This window comes from Leptodactylus fuscus, chromosome 5 (assembly GCF_031893055.1).
Source record: "Leptodactylus fuscus isolate aLepFus1 chromosome 5, aLepFus1.hap2, whole genome shotgun sequence".
NCBI classification, from domain to species: Eukaryota; Metazoa; Chordata; class Amphibia; order Anura; family Leptodactylidae; genus Leptodactylus; species Leptodactylus fuscus.
Genome location: NC_134269.1, coordinates 93,083,271 through 93,109,854, shown reverse-complemented (window position 1 = coordinate 93,109,854; position 26,584 = coordinate 93,083,271). Strand labels below are relative to the sequence as shown.

The 26,584-nt window shown below is 40.6% G+C and overlaps 1 protein-coding gene across 1 annotated transcript in view; it reads right to left on the bottom strand.

Annotated features, from left to right (window-relative positions):
* HCN4 (hyperpolarization activated cyclic nucleotide gated potassium channel 4) overlaps positions 1-20,357 on the bottom strand; it is a 119,854-nt gene extending 99,497 nt beyond the window's left edge. Inside the window, exon 1 of the mRNA XM_075273682.1 lies at positions 19,453-20,357. Within this exon, the coding sequence (XP_075129783.1) occupies positions 19,453-20,123 (671 nt within the window). The 5' untranslated portion in view covers positions 20,124-20,357. The remainder of the gene's footprint in view (positions 1-19,452) is intronic.
* Between the last annotated feature and the right edge of the window lie 6,227 nt (positions 20,358-26,584).

Genomic DNA, 26,584 nt, shown 5'->3' with positions numbered 1-26,584 from the left:
ACAGGAGAGACAGAGGCAAAGAGGCCAAATAAACAGGGAGATTTATTCACATTAGTACTTCTCATTATCCTATATAATCCTGTTGCTGCTGCTATGGGGACAAATTATCGAGCAGTTTTCATGTGTGCTAAGTAAGGCACATATTATAGCAGCTAGTCTCCACCCACCAGCTCAATACTGCTACAAAAATATAGACTATCAGTCATATAATAGCAAGGAATAAATTTACTCTCATGTACACACATTGTACTATTGATTTATGCAAAGTCTCCTGAAAGGTATGGTGCATTCACACGGAGTAAAATGGAGTGTAATTTGGAGTGTAATTTTTACACGTGGTGTTTATGGAGCGTTTACGGAGCGTTTTTTGGAGCGTTTACGGAGCGTGCTTTTCTACACGCGTAAACGCTCCAAAAAACGTTCCGTAAACGCCACACGTAAAAAAAACGCTCCAAAATACACGTGTACATTTTTTACACGTGTAAAAATTACACTCCAAATTACACTCCATTTTACTCTGTGTGAATGCACCCTAAGGGTGCATGCACACTACGTAACGCCGGGCGTGTATGAGAGCCGTACACGCCGGCATTACGGCAGACTGCCGAACACTTCCCATTCACTTCAATGGGAGCGCTCGTAACAGCGGCGTTTACGAGCGCTCCCATTGAAGTGAATGGGAAGTGTTCGGCAGCCCTGCTGTAACGCCGGCATGTACGGCTCTCATACACGCCCGGCGTTACGTAGTGTGCATGCACCCTTAAATGTCAATAATTGACTAAATCTTCCATCCAGTTCCACGTGTTCTGTCCTATCTGAACATTGTACAATATGCTGAATGTAGTTTCAAGCTACAATAGTTGAGAAAAGACCATTACATATGTTTACTCTGAACTGAAATATTGTGCAACTACAGGTTAGCATAAAGAGAATCTGTTTATGTATATACGATACATCCATTTTACAAGGTAACTGTTCTTATAGAACTGCAATATTAAAGGGGTGTCCCAAAACTGTAAGCACCAAAACCAATTCACAGGCCAGTGATGTCACATATATCTGCCCATTTACAGCTCAGTTCCATTCAAGCAAATGGCACTGTACTGCACCACTAAGCACAACCCCTATACAATATATGGCAAATTACATACTAAGTTTGGCCGAATGACGCAACAATATCATAATCTCAGATATCCCTTTTAAAGACTGAATAACACCTTCTCAATAAATACTAAATATGATGCCAGCTACTTAGGTGTAAATTTTATGTTTCTAATTGTGATGCAAAGGTTGCCAAATAGAAATACTCCATTTTTGTACAGTACTGAAATTAACGGATTACAGTGTACTTCAAAACTGGTCTAAACTAATTGTTATATCTATCGGGAAATAACCTGTCTTTATTGTAACTGCTACAAAATAGTCATTTTATCAATATACAGAGTTGGATGTATGGAACCTGTACAGAGACATATGTAATTAATGATGCTATATAAATAATAATAATAATAATAATAATGACGTTTAGTGTCCTTTGTGTTCGTACTAGGGAGCCATAGCTGTTTTGTAAATTGTCTCTCCATAGGTACTATTTAGATGTTGTAGGAGATGTTAGTATGCATAAGCTTATAGATAAATAAGGATAGGGTCTAGAAGAAAGACTGTGCTGTTGACTTTATTCCCTAAAATCCTCAGAATTTGCATTTAGACAAATTATAGATATAACATTCAAATTAAATGTATTAAGAAAAAAAAGTGTTTTTAGCAGCTGGAGCACAAAGGTGATAGCAATGTGCTGACGCATTATTCGTGCACATCCGAGAAACGAAAAACATTTCATTAAGCTCTGTTACTAGGCCATCTGCTGCAAACGTGAAGAAAATGTAGTGATATTATCAGCTGCTCCTGAAATCAATAAAGAGATTACTTTGTGAGTTTGAACAAGTCATGATTAAAACTTGAGCAGATTTTCCTCTTGCGTTTAAGACATGGAGTAATAATTCCGTAAGGTTCGCCAGTGAATTAGATCAGTGATGAAATATTCTTGTACAGACTGCTTAGAAAGGCTTGTACGTGTTTTACAAAACTTTGTAGGAAAACAGAGCACATAGAAAAGTTACATACGTTAAGTCTGTGTTCACCTGATTTGACAAAAGGGCATACAGCTTTTTTTATGCATGGATTTTGTGAGAATGATCAAGAAGAAACTCAAGGCATATTCCAACACGACATACAATGAACTTACACAGAATGCGTATGGCTTCCTATACAGTCCCAAAGGGAGTCTGAGAGCCCTCATTTAGGCTAGAATCATAAATGCAATGTTTTCAGCCTAATACAGAAAAGGATTCAAAAAGAAGGAAAGATATGAATAAAAGACTAATGCATTGCATACACGGAGAGTATGCTGCAGAATTTTTGCCAGCGAAATTATATGGCATGTTTCTTTGAAAGCTGAGTGATTTTTGTTGCAGCTTTCCTGCAAGAATCAAAGTGAAGGAGTAAAGCTGGGGCCCCACAGGATGGCGTTTTACAGAAATGGCAAAGTGAATGGGATTCTAGCGAATCCCATGCCCACTTTGTGGTAAAAATCACGGTGCAGACACGCTGTGAATTCCAAAACTGTCACAGTTTTGGAAATCGCAGCATGTCAATTATACCTACGGAAATGCCGGCGGTTTCCCCATAGATATAATTGTAACAGAAAGTCTGCGGAGTTTCCTCTGCAGACTTTCTCTGTGAACTGTGTGAACTTTCTGTCTAAAATGATGTGGAAGAACCGCGATGCGTTGCTGCCGCGGTTTTTCCCGCACTGCTTTATTGCTGCGGGATGTCCTGTGGAGCCTTAACCTAAAGGATTTCCATTCCTTCACTTATTAATATAGTCTAGAATAAAAGTTACATCTTAACTTCAGCAGTTTTCTTCAATGCTGGATGACAGTTTTGGGACAATAAAACACACTCCTTATATAGGAACGGCAACTATATTTACTGCTTTAACTGTTTACTTCCCTCCTCATATTGATACTTGATTTACATCACAATTTACAAATTCCGTTCCTAGATCATTTTATGTATAAATATGTGACTCTTGCGTTATACGATGCCTGTACCATGTATTCTACAAAGCATACTATTTGTCAACATCTTTTGAGTTGGCCATTAAAAGGTATGAACTATTGAAGACTCTCAATTTTTATCTTTTAATTTTAAACTTTTTCTGAACGGAGCAGAACTGCGCATGCCTGAGAATTCAAATGCAGCAGCGTGATCTGCCAGGAAGAACATCCAGGAGGAAGAGGGCAGAAGCAATGGAGGGGCGTGAATAAAGGTATCACGGGATGGGGTGCTTGGAGGCCCTGGGGAATGGAACAACGGAACAGTGTCGAGAATCGGAAAAAAGAAGGTAGTAATAGAATAGCTTTTTTAAAGGCAATCCAGGCATGTCTTTATCTCAAAACCACTGACATCAATGATAGAATCCCTTTAAATAAGGGCCAAAATTGAAAACTGTTATTCGACAGATGGAATTAATGTACCAATTTAACTCCTCACTACTATTATTTTAAACAAACCCCTTTCAATAAATTATTCATTTACTCATAATGGTAGAATCCACAGTATTGGCAGGGCTGTTTATTTTTGTTATTCTTTTTTGTTGAACTACACTTAAAAGCACTTTGTAAAAATATCACTGCTATTCCTGAACACTACTGTATGATTTCAATAGTATGATAAGTTTATTGGGACAACTATAAATGAAAGGAGGCTTTATTACTCTGTTGGGCAACTCAAGCCTAAATACAAGATGAGCAGTGGCAAAACTAGGAATGGCAGGGCCCCAAGGCAAACATTGACATGCCCCAGCCCCCTGACCCCTCACCAACACATCCCCCTTACAAACCACATTTCTGCACACAGTATTATGCCCCATAGTGGCTGGGTACACACAGTATCATACCCCATAGTGGTCCCTTCACACAGTATTATACCCCATAGTGGCCCCTTCACATAGTATTATGCCCCATTGTGGACCACCGGGTAGTAAAGTGGAGTAACTGATATATAAAGCTTATGCACCAGGGTAGTTCAAAACAAAAAATGAAAAAGTGCACTAAAATATAACTTTTATTAATAAAGCTAAAAGCCTAAATAACCACACAATAAAAATGGTCAGTTCAATAAGGGCTAATTGGGATCTGTGTGTAAGCTAACCCAATCCACTTCTTGTGTGTGAGTTCTCAATTCGCTAGGGTGCATCCCCCATAGAACACTAGATGAACACTTGTTTCCTCAGGAAGGTCACTAGATATGAAACCCCCCAGCTGATTCATCACATAACCCACACACTAATAGGTATAGCTTTCCTATACTGGATCTGCAGCTGCCAGATCCAGCACTAAACTAGTTAACCAGAGATGGTGCTTAACTGGTTAACCTAACACACACACACATCCACCTAAATGTATACAGAGGCACACAGGGCCATTTGCTGGAATTTGCCTGATGCGTTTCACCGGTTCTTGCCGGTTCTTCAGAGGCTAAATATTCCCTTTTTTTGTCCTAAAACGGTGTTTCCCAGCTGCTGGGTCAACACCGCATAGCAGGTACGCTCCTAGTACATTTGAGCGCCCGGCCGGCTGTGATGTGTAGCCGCGAAGCGCCGGCGCTCGATCCCCTCTTGATAAAGGAGGAGAACCGCCCTCTTTCGCGTCATCGGTGGTTGGTGGGTGTGTCTAACACAGCAGACACGCCCCACATCCCGACGCCAGCCAATGACAGACCGCCAAGAGCGGCAGACCCCTACAGGCTCCGCCCCCTCTCGCATGCTGCCATAGCAGATGACAGGGAGAGAATAGAACTCCCTGTCATAATACAGATGCCACTCGCTCCCAGCACCAAACATGGATAACATTGCGGATCTATCTCCCTCTGGTTCAGTGGCATTCAATGACAGTGACACCCGTGACACCAAAGGACTCCACAGAGAATATACAGAGACACTCAGCAATTAATCAGAGCGACAATGACAAGAGAAATTATATTAAGGGTCAATCTGACAGCACATATCGTTCACCTATCAGGCATAACCCCCCACCCCCTCCATAGATACAACAACCGGATGATGGTGGTAGCCTTAAGTGAACAAGCATGACGCAACAACGTTAATTTAAAGGGAAAGGGGACCCCTTACTCCTAATGCACAGTATTAAACCCAGCTAAAAATAGTAGGATGTGCACTTATAAAAAAGAGGCATAGGAAATTAATTCATTCATTCCTCTAGGGGCAACTGTATCCATGATAAAGGTCCAGCGAGCTTCTCTTTGGAGGACTTTACGGTCAAAATCTCCCCCTCTAGCCTGGCGTGTGACCACCTCAATACCCTGGAAATGTAGAATGCTACTATCCCCTCCATGCCTCTCCCAGTTGTGTCGTGCTACAGATGTATCTTCCTTTCTAGCAATGTCATTGACATGTTCTCTGATCCTCCTGCGGAACTCCCTTGTGGTTTTCCCCACATATTGGAGTCCGCAGGAGCAAGTGATGACATAAACAAGACCTTGTGACCGACAGTTGATAAACTGGTTCACTCTAAACTTCTTGCCTGAGTTTGTACACATGACCTCCTTGCCTTTCTTAATGAAGTTACAGGCCTTACATGACCCACATGGGAAGTTTCCCACAATGCCGGATCTAGCTTGATCCAGCCACGTTACATTCGCCGGTTCCGCCATCAAGTGGCTATGGACTAACTTGTCCCTAAGATTTTTCCCCCTCCTAAGTGTAATTAAGGGTCCTGGTTCAACAAGCTGACCTACATTAGGGTCTGTCTTCAATATTCCCCAATCTTCTTTGAGGATCTGTCTGATACTTTCTGCCGCCCTGTCATATGTTGCGACAATTCTCAAAGGGTTTTTGCTCCCCTCATTACGGTTCCGGGGATTTAACAGGGATGAGCGTTCCATTTGAGACGCATGCTGATATGCCCTCTTCAATACATTATTCGGATATCCCTGTCTCACAAACCTCCCTTGTAGATCTTTCGCCATAGTGAGATAGTCTGACATACGAGAGCAATTCCTCCTAATCCGGAGATATTGCCCCTTTGGAATTCCTGCTTTTAACGCTGGTGGATGGCAGCTCTCCCAGCGTAGCAAGGAATTTGTCACAGTCGTTTTTCTGTGGACACATGTACTCAATTGACCCGTGTCTTCTTTCTGTATAGTGAGGTCAAGGAACGTCATACAGTTAGATTGTATCTCATAGGTAAAATAGAGACCATAGTCATTTTTATTTAACTCCTTAACAAAGGAGACAAAATCCTCCCTCGGTCCGTCCCACAAGATGAATATGTCATCTATGAAGCGGACCCAGAGGACAATCCTCTGGGTCCATTGCTCCATACATTCTGCGAATACTGCCTCCTTCTCCCACCAGCCCAGGTAGAGATTTGCGAAACTGGGAGCACAAGGGCTCCCCATCGCAACTCCCCTGAGCTGGTGGAAGATACGGCCATTGAAGGAGAGGCAATTCTGCTCAAGAACAAATCGGAGCAACTCCAAAACAAAGTGGCCATGTGCTGCCATTGTGGACCACCCATGAACAATTATTATACTCTGGGGTCAGAGTATAATGATCGGTGACCCAGGGGTGGATACAAAAAAAACCAAACAATGTTACTTACCTCTCCCTGGCTCCCCACAGATCTGTTCAATGTTAGACTGGATGTCACCTGACTCAGGCCGGTGTCCAACGCATAAGCCCGCATTCACATGATCCCATTAGAATGGACCATCAATATATTAGTCATGTGAATATCCTCTATTAACAGATAATGAATTAAAGCAGCCATGTGACAGACACTATTCACTATTGTGTGAATATATGTTAGACAGTATTAGTCTATTATCTGCCCCAGAAAATGAGCTGTTGTAGTAATAACAATAAGTTTACCATTATTCCTATTCAGTTATCCCATTGATGTCATGTAATACAAGGAATACAAGGAATGAAGTGGTGCCATAGCCAGGAGACAATAGAGGCATCCAGGTGGCAGAGTGATGGTGTATAAGGGTCCGTTCACACTGAGTTTTTGGTGAGGATTTTGGTGCTGAATTCATGTCAGAATCCACGTGGAAAAAATGACTCCCCATAGAGTTCTATGGGTTCCGCTAGCGGAAAAAAGCTTCCTTCAGGTGGATTCCACCTGCAAAAACCAACACAGTCAATGGGAGGCGGAAAATCCACATGGAATTGGCAAAAATCCACGTGGAATTAGCAGATTTCCTAATTCCTGAAGCAGATTTTTTCCTTGCCAAAAACCTCTGTGTGAATGGACCCTTAGAGGTAGAGTTTTCCTAGAGACCACTGCATTCTTTTTATTTTTTAAGTTAATAGTTTGGTTTGAGTCAAGATTTAAACAGAAATTTTGTTCAACTTGAGAATAGAGATGAAGAAATGATGTCCAATCTAACATTGAAAAACTACACAGTGTGCATTAACATTTGTGAGCTGGACAAAGCACAGATTTGTTTGGTTAGTACACATATGTCCACTAATGGCATCTGTGAGTGGACATGACTTCTGGCTTTATTTCTATCACAAAGTATTTAATCTGCAATACAATTATGAGTTATGACAGCTGTGTGTAGACTTCTTGGCCTTAATGCTCAGTAGAAAAGTCTCTGAAATCTTTTGGTGCCTTCAGGCATTCATCAGACTTGTCAAGGAAACAGGAATATATCTTCTGTCCACTACAAAAATGAAAGGAGTTCTCTAAGTTATGTAAAGAGATTCCCAAATGTGATAAAATAAAAAGATATACTCACCAAATTCCCTGCTGCTTCTAGCAAGGCAGCTTTGGATCTGCCCACCAGGCTCTGTATACTTGGCTGCAGTGATGATACGCCATATTACCCAACACCACTGCAGTCAGTCAATGGCTTCACTGGTATATGGCGGCAGATTGGCTGCAGCTTTGATGTGGGGTATATAGAATGCGATTACTCAAGCTATGTAAACAAATTCCTACTGCAAGGACTGATCACATGGCAATGGAAGTTGAATATTAAACTGGTAAGAATAGCATTTTTATATATTTATTACCTTTGCAAATCTTTTGATAGAACTTGGACAATCTTTTTAATAGTTTTAGAATTCTTAGAATATAAATGAAAAATGAATAACAATATAAAAGTATTCATGACAACCAACTTCTGCATCATTGTTAAGAATGCAACTCTGAAAACTGTACTCACTCACTTTTTTTTTGCCAAATCAAAGTGTCTGTGCAGTACAATTTTGTCCAAACAGTCATACCTTCGAAATTCCCTTAGGGTGTATCCAGGAGTGTTCCTGAGGCTAATATCATATAAGTGCGCAAAAAATGTTAGTGTTCGTTAAAGAAAAAAAAAAATATTTGTACCCTATGCACACAACCGAGTATGCATCCGGGTGGGGCCGAGATTGCAGTAGAATGCACTTGGATGACCCTCAGACTGACACCTGAGTGTCTTCCATTATGCATTCAAGTCTAAGGGACTTTGATTTCATTCTGTTCTGACGAAACTGATGATTATAAAGCCTACCCTGCTCCATGTCATCAGAATAGAATGGATCCAAAGACCTCATAGATGTGAATGCATGACAGAATGCACCAAGGGTGTAACTAGTAACAACACTCTTGATTGGGGGGGGGCCTCACAGCATAGCGTCCCCTTTCCGAGCCCCCACGCAGTATAACACCCTATTTACACACAATATAATGTCCCAAATTGGCATTCACACAGTGCAATGTCCCATAGCAGCCCCTGCACACAGTATAATCTCATATAGCGGACCCTCCACACAGTATAATGTGCCATGGTAGCCCCTTTACACAGTATTATGTCCCAAAGTGACCCCTCCACACAGTATTATGTCCCATAGTGGCCCCTCTACATAATTTTATGCCCTATTGTGGCCCCAACAGTGTTGTCCCAAAAATTGCAAACATTTTAAGGTTCAGTTAAACCTGAAATTTTGGGGGTACACCACCCACAAACTCTTTTCAGACTCCAGAGTATAAAGATTGGAGGCCCAGGAAAGACGATAAACATAAAAACCAGTATTACTCACCTCTCCTGCATTTCAGAATGACTCCCTGCTGTTATGCTGTCGTCATAGTGTGTCACCACGCCGGCTGACCCACCTGATGTCTGCAACGTCACTACAAAGACTGAAGAGGCAATGGAGAGGTAAGTAACACTGGTTTTTATGTTTGGTCACCTGCCCTGGGCCTCCGATCATTATACTGAGTATAGTAATGGCAGTATTTGTTGGGGTTCGCTCACTTACTTACCGATCCCTGCTTATGGCCAGTTACATGAGTGCTGAATCAGTTTTCCTTGTTCCATTTGTTAGGTTTTTTCCTTATCAAATTACTTTAGTTTTTCCCTTCAATCATAAAAGTACTTACTAGCAACTACCAGCGAAAACTGACTGAACAATGCTGGTTCTTGAATGGGTTAAGCTATATTCACATGACAGTGAATAATGGCCATGTGACATGCATTTTTTTAATGGACGTCATACAGCAGCATTTCATTCAAGGAGATATTCACATGACCGTTATTTGAAGGTCTGTTGAAAAACTGTGAAAAACTTCCATTTTTGTTTTGTACCTCGGTCGTGTAAATGCAGCCTTATTCTAGTGTGTGAAACACATGGTCAGTGAAAAACAACTGACATGTGAATATACATATTCAGTTTACTATGTTAGTTTTAAAATGAGTCCAGGTCATTAAAAATTTCACAAGACTCAGACATCTAAAAAACCTTAAGTGAAAAAGCCCTAAGGCCCCTTCAGACGGCCATGGGCTGATCACTGGCTGTGACTGAACAGCACGGGTGGCTCGTGCTTCTGTGGCACCATTCATTCAATGAACAGAAGCTAAAGAAGCATGGCCGCAAAACCGGACAGGAATGGGACCTTTCCTGAGTTTTGTGGCCCGAACTGCTGGCCCAAACACTGATCTATGTAATACATGGTCATGTGCGGGGGCCAATAGAAATTAATGGGTCAGTGTGCTATCCTGGATAACCCAGTTCTATTTGGATCCATTGGAATGCATTCACAGCCGTGGAAGATAGTCAGTATAAGCTCGGCCAGCACATTCGTATGCATGAAGGGTTGGTGCAAATTTACAATGAACACGACTAGCATGAAAGACTGACACATTAAATGAAATATGTATATTTACACATCAGTTGTTTTCACTGACCATCTGTCCATGCAAAGAAAATCTCTGCAATTTTTTGTATTTTTTTTTTTCCAGAGGAACCTTTGCTTAAAGCTCCATGTGCACAACTCTGTGCATTGTCAGTCTGTAGCTTTTTAATGGCTTGAACACTGTCTCATTATATTGTAATGGCCCTATACACACACGTGTGTCTTATTACAGGTCCGGGTATGGGGCCGTGAGCTCAGGGCAAAATTCAGAACAGGTCTTGTCCATTTGTATGGGTGGCACATGCACTGGCCATGGCACAAACACTCGGTCATGTGCTTGTAATCTTAAACACATGCAGCTGTCTTCATTCTTTGAAGAACCAGTACCATGGTGTTAAATCCAAGCACAAAATGCTATTTTCCACTTCATGGGGGTTCAGCAGACATTAATCTAATGACCTAATGCTGATCTGCCTCTAAAATGAGTTCAATGAGAATATTCATTCTTTGTTAGCTTCATAGCGTTACAGCGAAAGGCCCATATGCCCAACCCACTCTTAGTCTTAATCAACCAAATGGAAATTGAATAATTCCATGTGTATTTATTTTACCAGCCTTCACTGTTCTGTGTAACAACTCACACAGACAGAACTTATTATTCATATAATTATGAATGAACAATTGAATGCATGGTTCAGACAAATAGAACTTAAGTGCCCTTATGAAAGTGGTCCTTGTAAGATCTACACTGAGAAAAAGAAATAAGGCTGACCATAAACAGTGCAACTTCCATAAGTATACATAATTCAATAACTGCATTACAAAACTGAAAATATGTCTTAAAGGAGTTATCCAAGACTTACAATTAATGACCTGTTCTTAAGTAAGACGCATTGGTGAGGGGTCAGCCACACTATGGCAGCTGAAATGCAAAAGCACAGCATAATGTTTTTATTAACTTTTTCCCAAAGTGCATGCAGAGATATTAAACTTTGCAATGTTTTTTGTTTAAGAAATATCTCTTTTTCCACTAATCAGATGACTATATTCCTACACCAGACTAACATACTGGGGCAGATAAACTAAGAGTATCTAACAATTAGACAGTGCAAAGTTACGCTTCACACTTGCGTTTGGGTTTCCGTTCAGGAGGTCTGCTTGGGGATGGAAACCTAATCTGCTTAAAAAAGTGGTTACCTGTGGAAATCCATGAACCCCATGGAGTCTGCCAGACTTTCACCCAAAAAGGGCAAAAAATGCAGGAAGAAAGCACTGCTTGCAGCGCTATGATTCCTAGGATTTCTCTATCTGCCATGAGCTTGTATGTGTTTTTCTCTCTTGTTATATACTATTGTACCATCTATGAAACTGTATCACTGAAATTTCCCCATTGTGGGACTATCACTGAAATTTCCCCATTGTGGGACTATTAAAGGATTATCTAATCTTATCTTATCTTATCTTTTCTCTCCGTATTTTTAAGCGAGTATGGATGGAAACCTCAAAAGCAGTTCAAGCGTTGGTTTGAACCCACCCATAAACTAGACAGTATTATACTGCATCAAATTTTCCAAAGTATCTAATGCGTACTTTTATGCTGAAGCCCCACATTGTGGAAATGCAGCTTTTTTGTTGCACATTTTGCTGTGTTTTTTTTGAGTCAAAGCCTAGAATGGCTACAAAAGTAGTGGGAAATATATAGGAAGTGCTTATAATTCTACCCTCTGCTCTATACCAGAAAAAGCTGCATTTCTGCCTTAGACTGTCTACTTTACACAGGATTTTGCCACAAAAAATGATCACAATGGCTGAAATTTTAGCACAAATACTGTTTCAGTTTAGTATATTAACCCGCAGCCCCTTTTCATCGAGACCCATGTAAAGAATGTACACCAGTTATTTGGCACAAATTATGCCAGAATTCTGGTGAATATTTATTAGTTTATCTGCCCCACTGACTGTAATTTTTCAGAATCTCTGCACTTACTTTAAAAATTGAGGTATAACAGTGGAGTTTTTCATGCCGCACAAAATACCTGGATGGACTTTTGAAAGAAGCCTCAAAGATGTCAATGGGCAAAACCCATGTATGTAATTCGCATAAACAATATTTCACATACATAATAAGGGGAACGCTTTGTAAGATTAGCAAAACAAGACCCAACTATGAAAGTAACAAAGAATACTAGGGAGACCTAAATGGGTCAAATATACAGAAAACATCAAACAGTCGAAGAGAAAAATATAAATGGGTGGAGAATACAGAAACATTTCACTGAAAGGGTGAGTTCACACGGAGGAAAGTGGAACACAATCTGGCACCCAAACCTACTAGTGGCTTCAGAAGGAATGGGAAAGCTCTTATACGTCTTTCTGCTGTTCTATCCACTCCTGGCTTTGACTCAAACATTTGGTGAAAGGTCTTCTTTAATATCTGCTTATTTTTTTCAACTGCAGTTTTTGTTTTGATAGAGAAGGAAAAAAATGAACAGGGTATCCTTATCAATAAAGAAAGCATACAACCAAGGTGCCAAAACAAACTAAAACAATTAACAAACGAGGAGATGCACAACAGGGTCTATATAAGAACTGCCAATGTGTACAATGTAGTGGAGACAAATACATAGAATCTTCACTGCCACTAGTGATATCATGACATCTGTCAATTTAAATGAGATACAGTAGTAAATTCTTAGGTGTTCAAGGGGTATTAGGTCAATGAGTAGGGAACCAAACAAGGTATAGGAGACTGTAGGGGTAAGCTCAAATGAGGATTTTCCCTGAGGACACTGGTGTAAAGGAATTAGAGGAGATGCACAGACCCCAAATTTCCAGAAATATCTGGTATCTGGTTTCCCATCTGTAGAACTCCTGAAAGTGATGCAGCTTCTATACTTTATCGCTTTGTGGTCTGAAATAACCACATAGTTAGACATTACCTGCAAGGTTGGAGATCCGTGGTGGGAGCTATAAGAGTATATTGTCCAAACACGGAGAAAATGAAACCAGATTAAACTCCCTTGCAATTACATCCCATAAAGGGTATTAGCCTATGGCACAAGCACCAAATGTGGGTGTTAGTACCTGGGGAATCCTCAAATCTCTAACACTTTTCAAGCTTGTAGAAGTTTGCTCTTTTAAGGACACTAGGGCTCTGTACAATCAGGCCAGCAACTTAAATGAGCTTTCATAAATTTGTACACTGCTAGGGTCCAATCACATGTAGGAAAATGGTGAGGAATTTGGTATGGAATTTTCCACCCTGAAAAAAGCCTCCCATTGATTTCAATGGGTTCTGCTAGCTAGTGGAAATTCTGCTAGTGGAAAAAAGCTAACAGAACCCATTGAAATCAATGGGAGGTTTTTTTCAGTGTGGAAAATTCCACACCAAATTCCTCACCACTTTCCTCCGTGTGAATGGACTCTAAGGGCGCTGAAAAAAAAAACCTCCCAATTCCGAAAATTCCGCTAGTGGAAAAAAAAGCTAGTGGAACCCATGGACATCAATGGGAGGTTTTTTTCAGCGCTGAAAATTCAGTGCCAAATAAAGCACCATTTTCCTCCATGTGAATGGACCCTTATATTGTTAGCTGAACATACAGTGTTGCTTTTGTGTTATTTTTTCTTTCTATCTATGCTCTCTTGATTCTCTATAACATTAATTTCTATATGGGTTCCCAGTTGGTTTTTGTCCGCACTTTGCTATTCCATATCACTGAATTTTCCGCTGGAGACTCTGCCACAGAAACTGCCAGACCAGAGAAGCACGGAGGACTTTTTACCCCACTGGTTTCAGTTTAAAAATCAAAAACAGTGGTTACCCACAGAGATTGGCAGACTTCATAGACTATAATGGGGTTCGCTGATGTTCGCAGTTAACCGCTGTTTTAGCAATCCACCAGGTGTAGATGTGAACCTAGCCTTACACGGACAACTCTAAGGAGCAAGGAGAAGCTGAGTAGGATTGTCCTGTGGCTGGTTGATTTATTCCAAACATATCTCTTTAATAAGATATATTACAAAGTTTCACATTTTAACCTGTACTATTCATATGAAAAGTTGTTTATAACCGGAGGTACACTTTAAGCTTTTTACTTTCAGTGGATAAATATCTGCCATGACTATAGAATGATCACACAGGCAATCTGTTAGTACAATACAGTGTTCAGAAGACTACAGTGGTCAGATATGTCTTGTTTGGGAGACTTTTAACTGACATACAGTGAGAATAAGTACTCATCTATTAATGGCAGAAAAAGAAGTAATATACATTTATACTACATAAATACATGTCAATTCTCTTTAAATGGGATGCTATTTTTACTGTTCACTGTGAATTGATGTATATTATAGTCTCAGTTCACAAGCGGTAATTGAGATCAAAGCAAATGGCGTAGCACTAATATAACAATAATGACTGCCCCCCTCCATAGATAATGGATCTCTTAATCCCTGAAAAATTAAACCTCTATTCATTTTAATCCCAGGATCTGAATCAAATCTGCTTTATTTAGCAGACATGTATTTTTGTTTAACTATAATATTATATTTGTTATTAGCTTTTACTTTTACAACAATGAGACTGAGGAAAATGAATTCAGAGCCCATTCATAAAATAACCATTAATATTGTATTTAATAGGAAAGTCCTTACTAGCCCAATGTAGCACTAAATAGTCTATCATAAAGGAGGCCATAGTGAGCATTCAGTTCTTGTAGTGTATGAATCTTACAGTAGCAACAATTTATTTTCTCAGATTTTGTAATATTTTTTTGTACACTTCCGTTTTATCGTGGTGAAGTAAAGAATGAGCACCTTGCTAAGGCATTATACTTGTGAAATGCATTGCTATAGACTATTGTGTGGCAGAATCTAACTATTGTATGTGGATGGCTGCACAAAAAGATTACATTTTGACTGAGCTTGTCACAATCTGAAGCAAACATTGTTGCTATATTACATTAAGTGTTGCATCTGCAGCAGCTGATACAGAACTCCCTACAGTTCAATCTTTCTGTTTGAGGATAGATAATTATTTGGTAGCAGGTCCATGATGCACCTATGAACACACTGGAGATGCACATATGATGGTTTTACATGAGTATTTTCTACCAATTTATTATTGGACTTTAAAGTCTGTGACTGTGTTCCTGAATTGCCATGCATTAAAAATATCATCCCTCTAATTCATCACATTAAGAACATCTAGCCTCATTGAAAACACTGAATATTGCTTGCATTAATATTTGAGATTGGAGAACAGAATTAGTACAAATTACAAAATCTATTGTCCTTATGACAAACCACGGTTTACCTATAAAACGCCACCGAATAAAGCCTAATAAATATTAAAATGTTACAGCTTACTTTGTGTTGAATTAGACAATAAGGGTCTTTTTTGGTGGTAAACTTATATATACAACAAAAGGAAGCATATTAGATACATGAACGTAATTGAATGATAGGGCAGGTTGTCATGTATGGTATTTCAGAGCATTTCTCAGAAGCTACTTGTCTAAAGCTCCATTAACAAAAAAATAAGCATATTGCTGCCACATACATAGTATATAGCAACACTATTCTCATAAATGAAATTGCCTTGACTGTTAGACTGTGTAATATCTGACACTGGTGTATCTGAAGTGGTAGAAAGCTTGTTCTTTCTTATTGCCCAGTGTAAACAAGGCAAAGATCAGCTGACAATGAGCAAACCCTTGTGTGTCACATCTTTTTTACTGGCCCAACTATCATTGCTTTCGGCAGCACATCTGTGTAAATCAGGGATCTGCAGCCAAAAGTATGCAAGGTGTATGGGGAAGGACAATCATACTAACAGTCATTCATGCTGCCTACTCCTTACATATTCCATTAGCCTGTGTACAAGACTTTGGAGGGCTGAAGCCCCACTTTGTGAAAACGCAGTGTTTTACAGTACCTGCAAAGTGAAAGTGTTTCTGGCTAATCCCATCCATATATTGGAGAAAAAAAACTATCTGCAGTGGAAAAGCTGCATTTTGATAAAGGCTTGTGTTTTTGAAAATCGCAACATGTCAAATATACCTGCGGAAACACTGGCGTTTTCCATATGGGTACAGTAAGGGCAGAAGAAAACTCTGGAATGAAACTACTTTTTTTTTTTTGCTGGGTTTAACGGAATGTTACTCAACTTGTTAAACTGTCAATTGGCACAGGAAATATACTTTTCTAAATTTACTCTTACACAATATTCACATGACCATGTCTGATTCTGATCTATGAAAAACGGACAAGTCAGTGAGTTTTTAATGCCTGTTGTGTATCAATTTCATGTGTCTGTTTTTGATGGCTGAGGTTAATCCATTTTGCATCAGTTTTTAACGGACCACTAAATAAATTATGAATTTAATTTTTTTTTTACCCAACCCACTGACCTGTGTTTTATTGGATGTAAGTCAGACATCATTCCCTCTTTATGTCCTTTAAAAATGGACTTACTGATTTCTATTGGATACATCCATCAAAACTAATAAATATGGAATATGCCCATCTTTCAAACTGAGTTTTAAGGTTTTTTTCTGTCTGTCAAAAAGTGCGCATATAAATATGCTCATTAATCGTCATTGTTTTAAAAACAGCATCACATGGCCATTTTACAGTGTGATATGAAGAAGCCCTTAGATTAGTTGGCCATCGTTGTTCATCCAACCATGACCTATAACAATGACGGAAGATTTTCTGTCTGCATCCGACACCATTGAGTGCAATGCTAAAATAAAAAGGGGAGGTCCCTTCTGTCAGTTTTTATTTATTATTTTTTTATAGGAAAAATGTATATCACGTGTTCTGCTTGTATCTAACAAATGTAACGTCCATTGTTCTGATTGTCTAACGGATCAGAACAACTGTAATGTTAAACTAACTTTAATTTTTACAAATTGTATCCAGAGATTATTTTAAACCTGTTGTGCACATTAGGTATGATATAAAATTACTAATACAAAATCAGAATTCCATAACCTACAATTATATGAATGGAAGAAATATTCAACCTAAAAAGCTATTGAATGGAGTTTAATGGGTTTTCCGGGCCAAATATATTGAGGACCTATCCTTAGGATAGGTCATGACTATGAGATTGGTGGTGGTCTGACACCTGGGACCGCCACTGATCAGCTTTTCCCAGCAGCTGATACATAGAAAATGGAACCAGAAGTAAATGACTCTGTTCTCTGTGTACAGGCTAAAACGAATAATTGCAGATCAGCTCCTACTCAAGTGAATGGTTGGTGATCTGCAGTAACCTGGTCTGTCCACTACATAGAGAATGGCGCTGTCTGCTTCTAGCTCCCGTCTCAGTTTATCAACTGCTGAGAACAAATGATGAGCTGGGGATCCTGAGTATTGGACCCACACTGACCTCATATTGATGTATTAAGGATAGGTCATCAATATTTGTAGCCCAGGAAAACACTTTAAAATGTAACTTTTTTTCTCCTGTAAGATACTATTTCAGTAAATCAGGTTACAGATAATCTAATGGCATTTACAGAGCCTTGAATGTGGTGGTCTGTACACACCATTCACCACAATAGAACAGCTGAGTGAGGTAATATAAGGGTAAATGTATGTCTGTACGTGGTATATTTTTGCTAAAGAAATCCCTCCTATGGAAATTGTAAAAAATAAATAAATAAATCACTTGCACATGCCTCAAAAACAGCCCCATTCATTGGAAATCATTTTTGCTGTAGAGATTTTTGGAACAAATCTGCCACACAGGAACATACCCTCAAGGATACCCAGCGTGTCAAAATCTCATGGCTAGTCACCACCATGAAGAACACTCTTGACAATGGTGATTGGCTGAGAACCATGAACAGGGCTTCCCATACAGCACACCACCCAACAGTGTAGATTACCTTGTCAATGACCATTGTCTACAGCGCTACAAGCGCTGGTTTAATGGTTGTATAATGGCTATTCTCTCCTACCAGTAAATTCCCTATATTCAGGCATCTTGTGACACCTGTGCATTTTTTGCTCATGAAAGACACACTTTAAATAGAATACTGCAGGAATGATGTAAGTTATTTTACCCTCTATAAGAATATCCATCATGATCCCTTTCAAAAAAATGATACAAATTTTTTTTTTGTATGTCACTGAGGGGTAATTACTCAATAAATTTTTTTTTTGAACAGAACATTACTGACATAGAAGGCAACAGGTAAAAAGAATCTTAATATGTATTCTAATATATTAGCTTTCTTCACTACCACTGGTAATGAAGACCCAAATGAACCCCTTTTAACGTGATGAATAAATTATTGGCTACACTCATTCATAAAAGTCTGTAGCTTAGATGACTGACGTCTAGATGTTACAGCATGAGATCTTAGATGTTACAGCATTAGATGTTAGATGTTACAGCATTCCGCTTTTGACAAGTGCTACGTGAATTACTTATTGATGGTATCTAAATACAAGGGCCACAGCAATGTGTATTCTTAGGTATTGAATTTCTCCTTGAGGTTAGAACAAAGGTAAAGCTGCAAATAAAGTATATTTCTAGCTAGTAGAGAAAACATGTATTATTAATGGAAGGTTGTGAATTTTACTTATTTTAGATCTTGTACCGTACGGTTTCCATTGTGAGAACAAGGCATGGGAGATATTTCCCCCATTTAGCCTCAGCTCCTTGTGTGGATGTACAGGGTTTATTTGAAGACTTTTTATGAGAAGGTGGAAGAATGTATGGTGAATATAAACAGTGCTTTACAGTGCTCTGATCCTCATACTACTTCATATAGCGGCTGGCTCGGTGTAGAGACTTGTAGCTTACAGCCTGTCTTCTCACCATACTAGGCCCAGCCTCTACAATAATGTCTCATTTGTGGGATTTAATTGTGTATAACTATGTGTGGACCTTCCATCAACAGTTTCCCATGGCACACATGACTGAAATGAGAAAGGGGGTCACTCAGGCTAGGAGCTTAGCAAGGAGCTAATATGGTTTCAGAAGAGTGACTCCTTCAAGGTTACAGAGAGAAAGCAATGAGACAAAGCTCCAGATCACCCATTTCATAGGTGAAGCACAAGGCTTTTCTATGTCAACTCCCATAAGGAAAGAGGCACTTCTCCATCCTGCATGGATGCCAAAAAGTGACTGATGGATTTCTAGGCCAAGAGGGGCAATAGCAATAGCAATGCCTTAGACTCCTAAAGCACATTGATTGTGAGTGTGGCTGCTTCATTTTATTACCTGAAGTCGCTATAAGGGTGAATAATCCAAAATCCTGCGGACTTTACTCGATCTTGTTCTCTCTCTACTGCCTTCTGACTGCCAAACATCCGCAAGGAAAATTTGTTCACCCCAGGTTGCAAAAGCGCCCCAAACTGTCTGTGCATGAAACTAGCCTGCTCGTCGTCCCCTCCAGATAAAGTCTGCTCTCTCCCCTCCACCTTGACTGTAGTGCTGGGCTGCTGCTCACTGCTCCTGGCCTGGGACCCCGGCTGGGCTGCCTGTGAAGGGCCTACACCTGCAGCCTCCATGGTGGGGGACTTCTCCTCAGTAGGGCTCAGCTCCCCCTCTGAGATAAGCCTTCGTCCTTCGCTGGGGTCTGAATCATGAAGGTGCCGGCCACAGCTGGCAATGGAGGAGAGACTACCTGTGAACCTCCTGCAGTCTCCATTGCTACTGGCTCTTTGGGATTTGCCTACTTCAGTTTCCATAACTAGATGAGCCTCCTTTGCTCCAGGTCGTGGGTCAAGGACCTTAAGTGCTGAGGGTGAGGGCAATGGTTTGAGCTTAATGCTTTTCCTCCAGGTGTCCCTCTCTTCACCTTCCTCTTCATCCATGATAGATGCTTTGGATCCAATGTGCTGCGGGAGACTGTACAGACGCTTCCTCATAGAGGGGTGCAGTCTGTCCATTGTCTGCCGGGGTTCTCCTCCACTCAAGGCTTCTCAGGAATCAGCAGCCCCTAGTTGCCACCGTCGGGGGCATGTCAGCACCTTTGGCTCCTGCAGGCACACATTAACAAGCAGCTCCGTGTCTCAAGAGTATCGGCAGCGATCGCAGCATCCTGCCAGGGCTGGAGGTGCCAGGAGGAGCTTGTGGTCCATGTTTGCCTGTCTCTCTTCAGATCCCAAGCACTGAGATGATGAGGACTTTGCAGAAGGGGGTGAGATGCAACAGACGGGTAGAACAGTTCAGTCAGCAGCAGCCGGCCAGGGGAGGGACTGGACTAGGGCTGCCCAGAAGAACAAAAGGAACAAATCATAATAAAAAGAGAAAAAGAGAATTCCCTCCCTCTTTTCCTCCCTCCCTGTCTCCTTGACTCTGGCTGCTGCCCATACTAAGCACACTGAGAGAAGCTGCAGCATCAGAGGCTGCTGACATCAGACTGATCACTTATTCCTCACGCAGCCCCTGCAACTGGCAATATTCATGAAGCTATCTGATCTATTGTGTTGCCATAGAAGCCTGGACTGCACACAAGGTATATCTCCTTGAGCCCTATGTCCTGGGTTGTAACACTCTCTAGGCAGGGGACTGTGACCCCTTCTACTGGTCCAGCCTGACCCTACAGGGACCTGGGATGGCTTCCTCAGCTTGATGTATAGCATGAGATTCTGAGAGCAATTTAGTGCAACATGGCAATGTGTAGAAACAAACAGATGGCTTACTAAAAATGTTTATGTGAGTAAGCAGAAAAAGTGTCAGTCTCATAGTTTCTGCACACCATAGACCCTGTGCCAGATGTACTGCTTCTGGGAGAGCACAATTGTCTACTTCTCTGGCAGCACAAACAGCAAGAGACACAACACAAATACAAAGATTTAGCAAAAACAGAAAGTGGCAGTGTAATGGTTAAAGCACACTCCGGTATTTCATGATTTCCAACTTGGATTTCCATGAATTGCATATTCTGTGAGACTATATTCCAAGCATTTACTACCCTTCTGATAAAAAACAAAACTTCTACCTTTACTCTTGTGCTGCTTAAGACACTTCGTTTTCAGAGTGTGAACCAGCTTGTTTTAACACATATCTATATTTAAATATCCTATTCTCCACTCTTGACAACTTTTATTGCACACACATATCTAAATAAATCCACGCAGAAGTAAATAATGTACAGCTGGCCATATAGAAAAAGTCTTTGACTTTCAGATTCTGCAGTCAAAGTTACCCTTTGTTCACATCTGCGCTTGGTAATCCGTTTGGGGACTCCGCATGGGTACTCCGCGAACGGAATACCAAACGCAATTGCAAGCGCTGTGCAGTGTAGGCACACAACCCCATAGACTATAATGGGGTCCGTTTACTTGTTACACGCTGCCCGCACATTATAGTCTATGGGGATCCTTGTGCTTTTACAGCGCTTGCAATTGCGTTTGGTATTCCACTCGGGTGGGTCCCCATTCGGACTCCCCCGAACAGAATACCTTTGCTGATGTGAACTAACGCTTAGTGAGAGTGATACGAACCACATTTAGGCTGAAGCACCACATTGGGAAAATGGGTGTTTTACAGTACCTGCAAAGTGAATGGGATTCTGGCTAATCCCATCCACACATTGCAGAAAAATATCAGCAGCAGAAAATCGCAACATGTCAATTGTACCTGCAGAAATGCTGGCGTTTTCCCTATATGCATAATAAAGACAGAAAGCAGAGAAAAACTCAGCGAAAAACTCAGCGAAAACGCAATGAAAAACTGTGGAAAAATTGCAATGTGTTTCTGCCACGTTATTATTTTTTTTCTGCGCGAGGTCTTAGCCAGAACTGTTTTTTGTATGAGAAAATATTGTTCATTTCAGTTGTGGCCGTGGCGCAAATGTATACCATTTTTTTCCCACAGTTCTTTTCATAGAGACTTTCTGTCCCTGTTATACCTATACAGAAAACGCCATTTTTAGAACTGGAATACTACCTTTAAAAAAAAAACATGATGGTTTTTGAAATCACAGCATTTCCGCTGTGGATATTTTTGTGCAATGTGAGGATGTGATTAGGCAGAATGCCGCGGCATTTCTGCTGTGGCCAAATTGCATCAGTATCGCAACAGGGGCCCCCGACCTGAAAGGCCCCTCGAGGCTTTACTTTGGCTGTCTCCAGTACTCGTGTTGAAGTGAATGGGAGCGCCGTCCACCTCTAGTCACTTAACACAGGGGATCAGACAATCTGTAATTCTCTTCTTCAAGATGTCTCCCTCCCATTGCACAACTGCATCTGTTGTAAACCTTGGAATACTCTTCACTTGTTGTGACGTAATGTGCATTGCTAGGTTTTCTGTCATGAGTTTTGTAATGTCAAAACTACTTGTTTTCCAGCATTCTAAGAAGCTGAATATGTAGCTGGGGAAAAATCGCAGCCTGTCAATGTTTTTATTGTAATAAGTAACTTTTTTTTTTTTTTAGTTTTTAGAATCACTTTTACTACTTTTTTCCCACATTTAGCAATAAAGATGTAATTTGAGATTTCACACCCCTTCTTTTCAGATTTCAAGTTTTATTTAAAATATAACTAAACTTTCAAACAACATTTTCTAAGAGTATTTATGTTATTAATACATTTTATAATTTACTTTATTAACAAATTTAGGATCCTTTTTGTGAAATCCTGCAATTTTCACTCTTTCCCGATTCTGTATTGAGAGCTGTTTCTACCTCTCACTGAATGTTACTCTGTTCCGGACTACAGGGCTGTGTAACATGTAGAGTAAATGAGAGTAGGGGAGAATCACTTCAAACAGTTATATCTCAGACATTATACACATACTAGCCTCTGCCCGCAACTTTGTCTGTGTGTTCATGGTGTCGATGATCCGCCTATATTCAGCAAATTGCTACCTTCGTTGGTTTGCCTGCTCCGGCATTTCGGCAGCTGTCAAGCTGGCTTGCTGCTGAACCCGTTCCTCGTGCTGTGCCTGTGATTGTTCCAGCATCTCGCTGGCAAGCAATATAATGAGCGTGTTGTTGGTGTCGACGATCCCCATGCTCCGGCGTTTCGTCAGCTCTCAAGCTGGCCTGGCACTGAAGTTGTTCCTTGCACCGTGCCTGATCCGTCTGCTCTGGCGTTTCGTCAGCTGTCAAGCTGGCCTGCCGCTGAACTCATTCATCATGCTGTGCCCGTGATTGTTCCGGCATCTCGACAGCTCGCAGGGACGCCATATAATGAACGTGTTGTTGGAGTCAATGATCCACCTGCTTCGGCATTTCGGCAGCTTTTAAGCTGGCCTGCCGCTGAATTCATTCCTCGTGCTGTGCCTGTGATTGTTCTGGCATCTCAGCAGCTCGCTGGGACACCACGTGAGGAGAACTCAGTTGACTTCTGGCTACCTTTATAGCTGTCATTGTTTTAGAATTTTGCAACAAATTAGATTTTCTTTTTCCCAGCATGTTTAAAAGTAGCAAACTGCCAATTTGGATTAAAGATGTTTTCCCATTCAGTGTGTCAGCATGTTTCCGGAAGCAGATCAGATAATATGCAAATGCATGTACACAATCCACTGAGGGTTAGCTGAGTGTTTACACAGAGAGTTAACAGAGCTGGCTTTATCAGAACCTGAGATAATGCTGCTGCAAGAGCCGTGTAATATAGTATGCGAACATAAATTTATAACAGTCATGAAGCCATGTCATTTACCGGGATAAAAAGTAGCCTATGTGTTAATAAAGATTACAAACTATCTATGTACCAAATTTCATCCAAATCCATTCAGCCATTTTTGCGTTATTGAGGAACAAACACACAAACATCCAAATATACAAACATCCAAATACACAAACTTTCACATTTATAATATTAGTAGGATAAATACACTAATCCCGACTGTGTATGTTATGTGCATTGTGAGGTTGTGATGCCACTGGTCTTGTGACAGTCTAACAAGTCTTGAATATGGTTTTGGGGTATAATTGCAGCTTGTGGACATTTCTACTGCAAGTAATATTTTTATCTTGCTTATTATATTATTGTAAGTTTTATCCTTACTACTGCAATACCAGGCACAGCCACAGGAATGCCGCTGTTTCTAGTATAAAATAGTAATGGTTTCTACACAGCTCTTTCCACACATATACTCTCTCTTTTTCTCTGTGTCAGGGATGCCCTTATTTTACAGGCCAGTGTTCCTGGAGCTCCTATATTATAATCACCTGGGCTTTTCTGAGTTAATTGTTTGCTTTTTTACAGTTAGTACTGTCAAAGTTCCATGCAAAGAAACCAGTGGAAATGGATTGGGGGGGAGGGGCAGACTGCTCTGTATAATGCAAGCCCCCTGCGTCTGTAAGAAATGTAAAATGTGCAGTAGTCATAATGGGGTTGATAGGACCTCCTGTATCAAGACTTATACAACCAGAAAACAAATTGTTCAGCAAGACTCTGCAGATATTTGAAAACTCAGGTACCCTTTAAGTAGGATTGAAGGTACTAGAGATAGGCTGGCAGTTGACACAGGTGATGTTCACAGCTAAATGACCTTGGCAAGGTTTATCAAATTACATAGCAACATGGAGGCACATTCACTTACAGCAACAGGTTGCACACGTATGACACCTTACATATACAGAATGGAGTAACTATTTCTTCTCACCTCTTCCTCAAGTTCTCTGACACTTTCCACCATGGTGATCTTGGGTGACTGCTGGATCCTAGACCTCTCTTTCCAACTACTCCTGCGGTAAAGCAGAGCTTATGTTGGCCATGGACAGCAAAGTTTCCTAAATGAAATTTCAGTGTAGGTATTCAGCCTAAATTAGGGGTTCAATATGGCTTAGTTCTATAAGTAGGGGGTTTGCTGACATGAGACTGCCTGTTGTAGCCCTTCAAACCTTAAGAACTGATGATACTCTTCCACAAATTAGTGCCCTCATCTAAGGCTAACTAATGTCTGGTTACAACACCACAAACAACCACTGGATATCACTGGCTGAAGGCTATGGTCTTCTAGCACCACCTGTTTTGCTTAGAAGTTGTGGTAATGTTGATATATCATAAAAAACCTACTAGAGACTTTTGAGCTATGGAGGAGAAATCTTCAGGCTTATACAGTCCTATGAAAAAGTTTGGGCACCCCTATTAATCCTAATCATTTTTAGTTCTAAATATTTTGGTGTTTGCAAAAGCCATTTCAGTTTGATATATCTAATAACTGATGGACACAGTAATATTTCTGGATTGAAATGAGGTTTATTGTACTAACAGAAAATGTGCAATATGCATTAAACCAAAATTTGACCGGTGCAAAAGTATGGGCACCTCAACAGAAAAGTGACATTAATATTTAGTAGATCCTCCTTTTGCAAAGATAACAGCCTCTAGTCGCTTCCTGTAGCTTTTAATCAGTTCCTGGATCCCGGATGAAGGTATTTTGGACCATTCCTCTTTACAAAACAATTCAAGTTCAGTTAAAGTTTGAAGGTCGCCGAGCATGGACAGCCGGCTCTCAAATGATCTGAAATCAAAGATTGTTCAACATAGTTGTTCAGGGGAAGGATACAAAAAGTTGTCTCAGAGATTTAACCTGTCAGTTTCCACTGTGAGGAACATAGTAAAGAAATGGAAGACCACAGGGACAGTTCTTGTTAAGCCCAGAAGCGGCAGACCAAGAAAAATATCAGAAAGGCAGAGAAGAAGAATGGTGAGAGCAGTCAAGGACAATCCACAGACCACCTCCAAAGAGCTGCAGCATCATCTTGCTGCAGATGGTGTCACTGTGCATCGGTCAACAATACAGTGCACTTTGCATGGGAGAGTGATGAGAAAGAAGCCGTTTCTGCAAGCACGCCACAGAGTCGCCTGAGGTATGCAAAAGCCAAAAGTATTTGGAAAAGCCAGCTTCATTTTGGAAGAAGGTCCTGTGGACTGATGAAACAAAGATTGAGTTCTTTGGTCATACAAAAAAGGCATTATGCATGGCGTCCAAAAAAAACAGCATTCCATGAAAAACACTTGCTATCCACTGTAAAATTTGGTGGAGGATCCATCATGCTTTGGGGCTGTGTGGCCAATGCCGACACCGGGAATCTTGTTAAAGTTGAGGGTCGCATGGATTCCACTCAGTATCAGCAGATTCTTGAGAATAATGTTCAAAAATCAGTGATGAAGTTGAAGTTACTCCGGGGATGGATATTTCAGCAAGACAATGATCCAAAACACCGCTCCAAATCGACTCAGGCATTCATGCAGAGGAACAATTACAATGTTCTGGAATGGCCATCCCAGTCCCCAGACCTGAATATCACTGAACATCTGTGGGATGATTTGAAGCCGGCTGTCCATGCTCGGCGACCATCAAACTTAACTGAACTTGAATTGTTTTGTAAAGAGGAATGGTCCAAAATCCCTTCATCCAGGATCCAGGAACTGATTGAAAGCTACAGGAA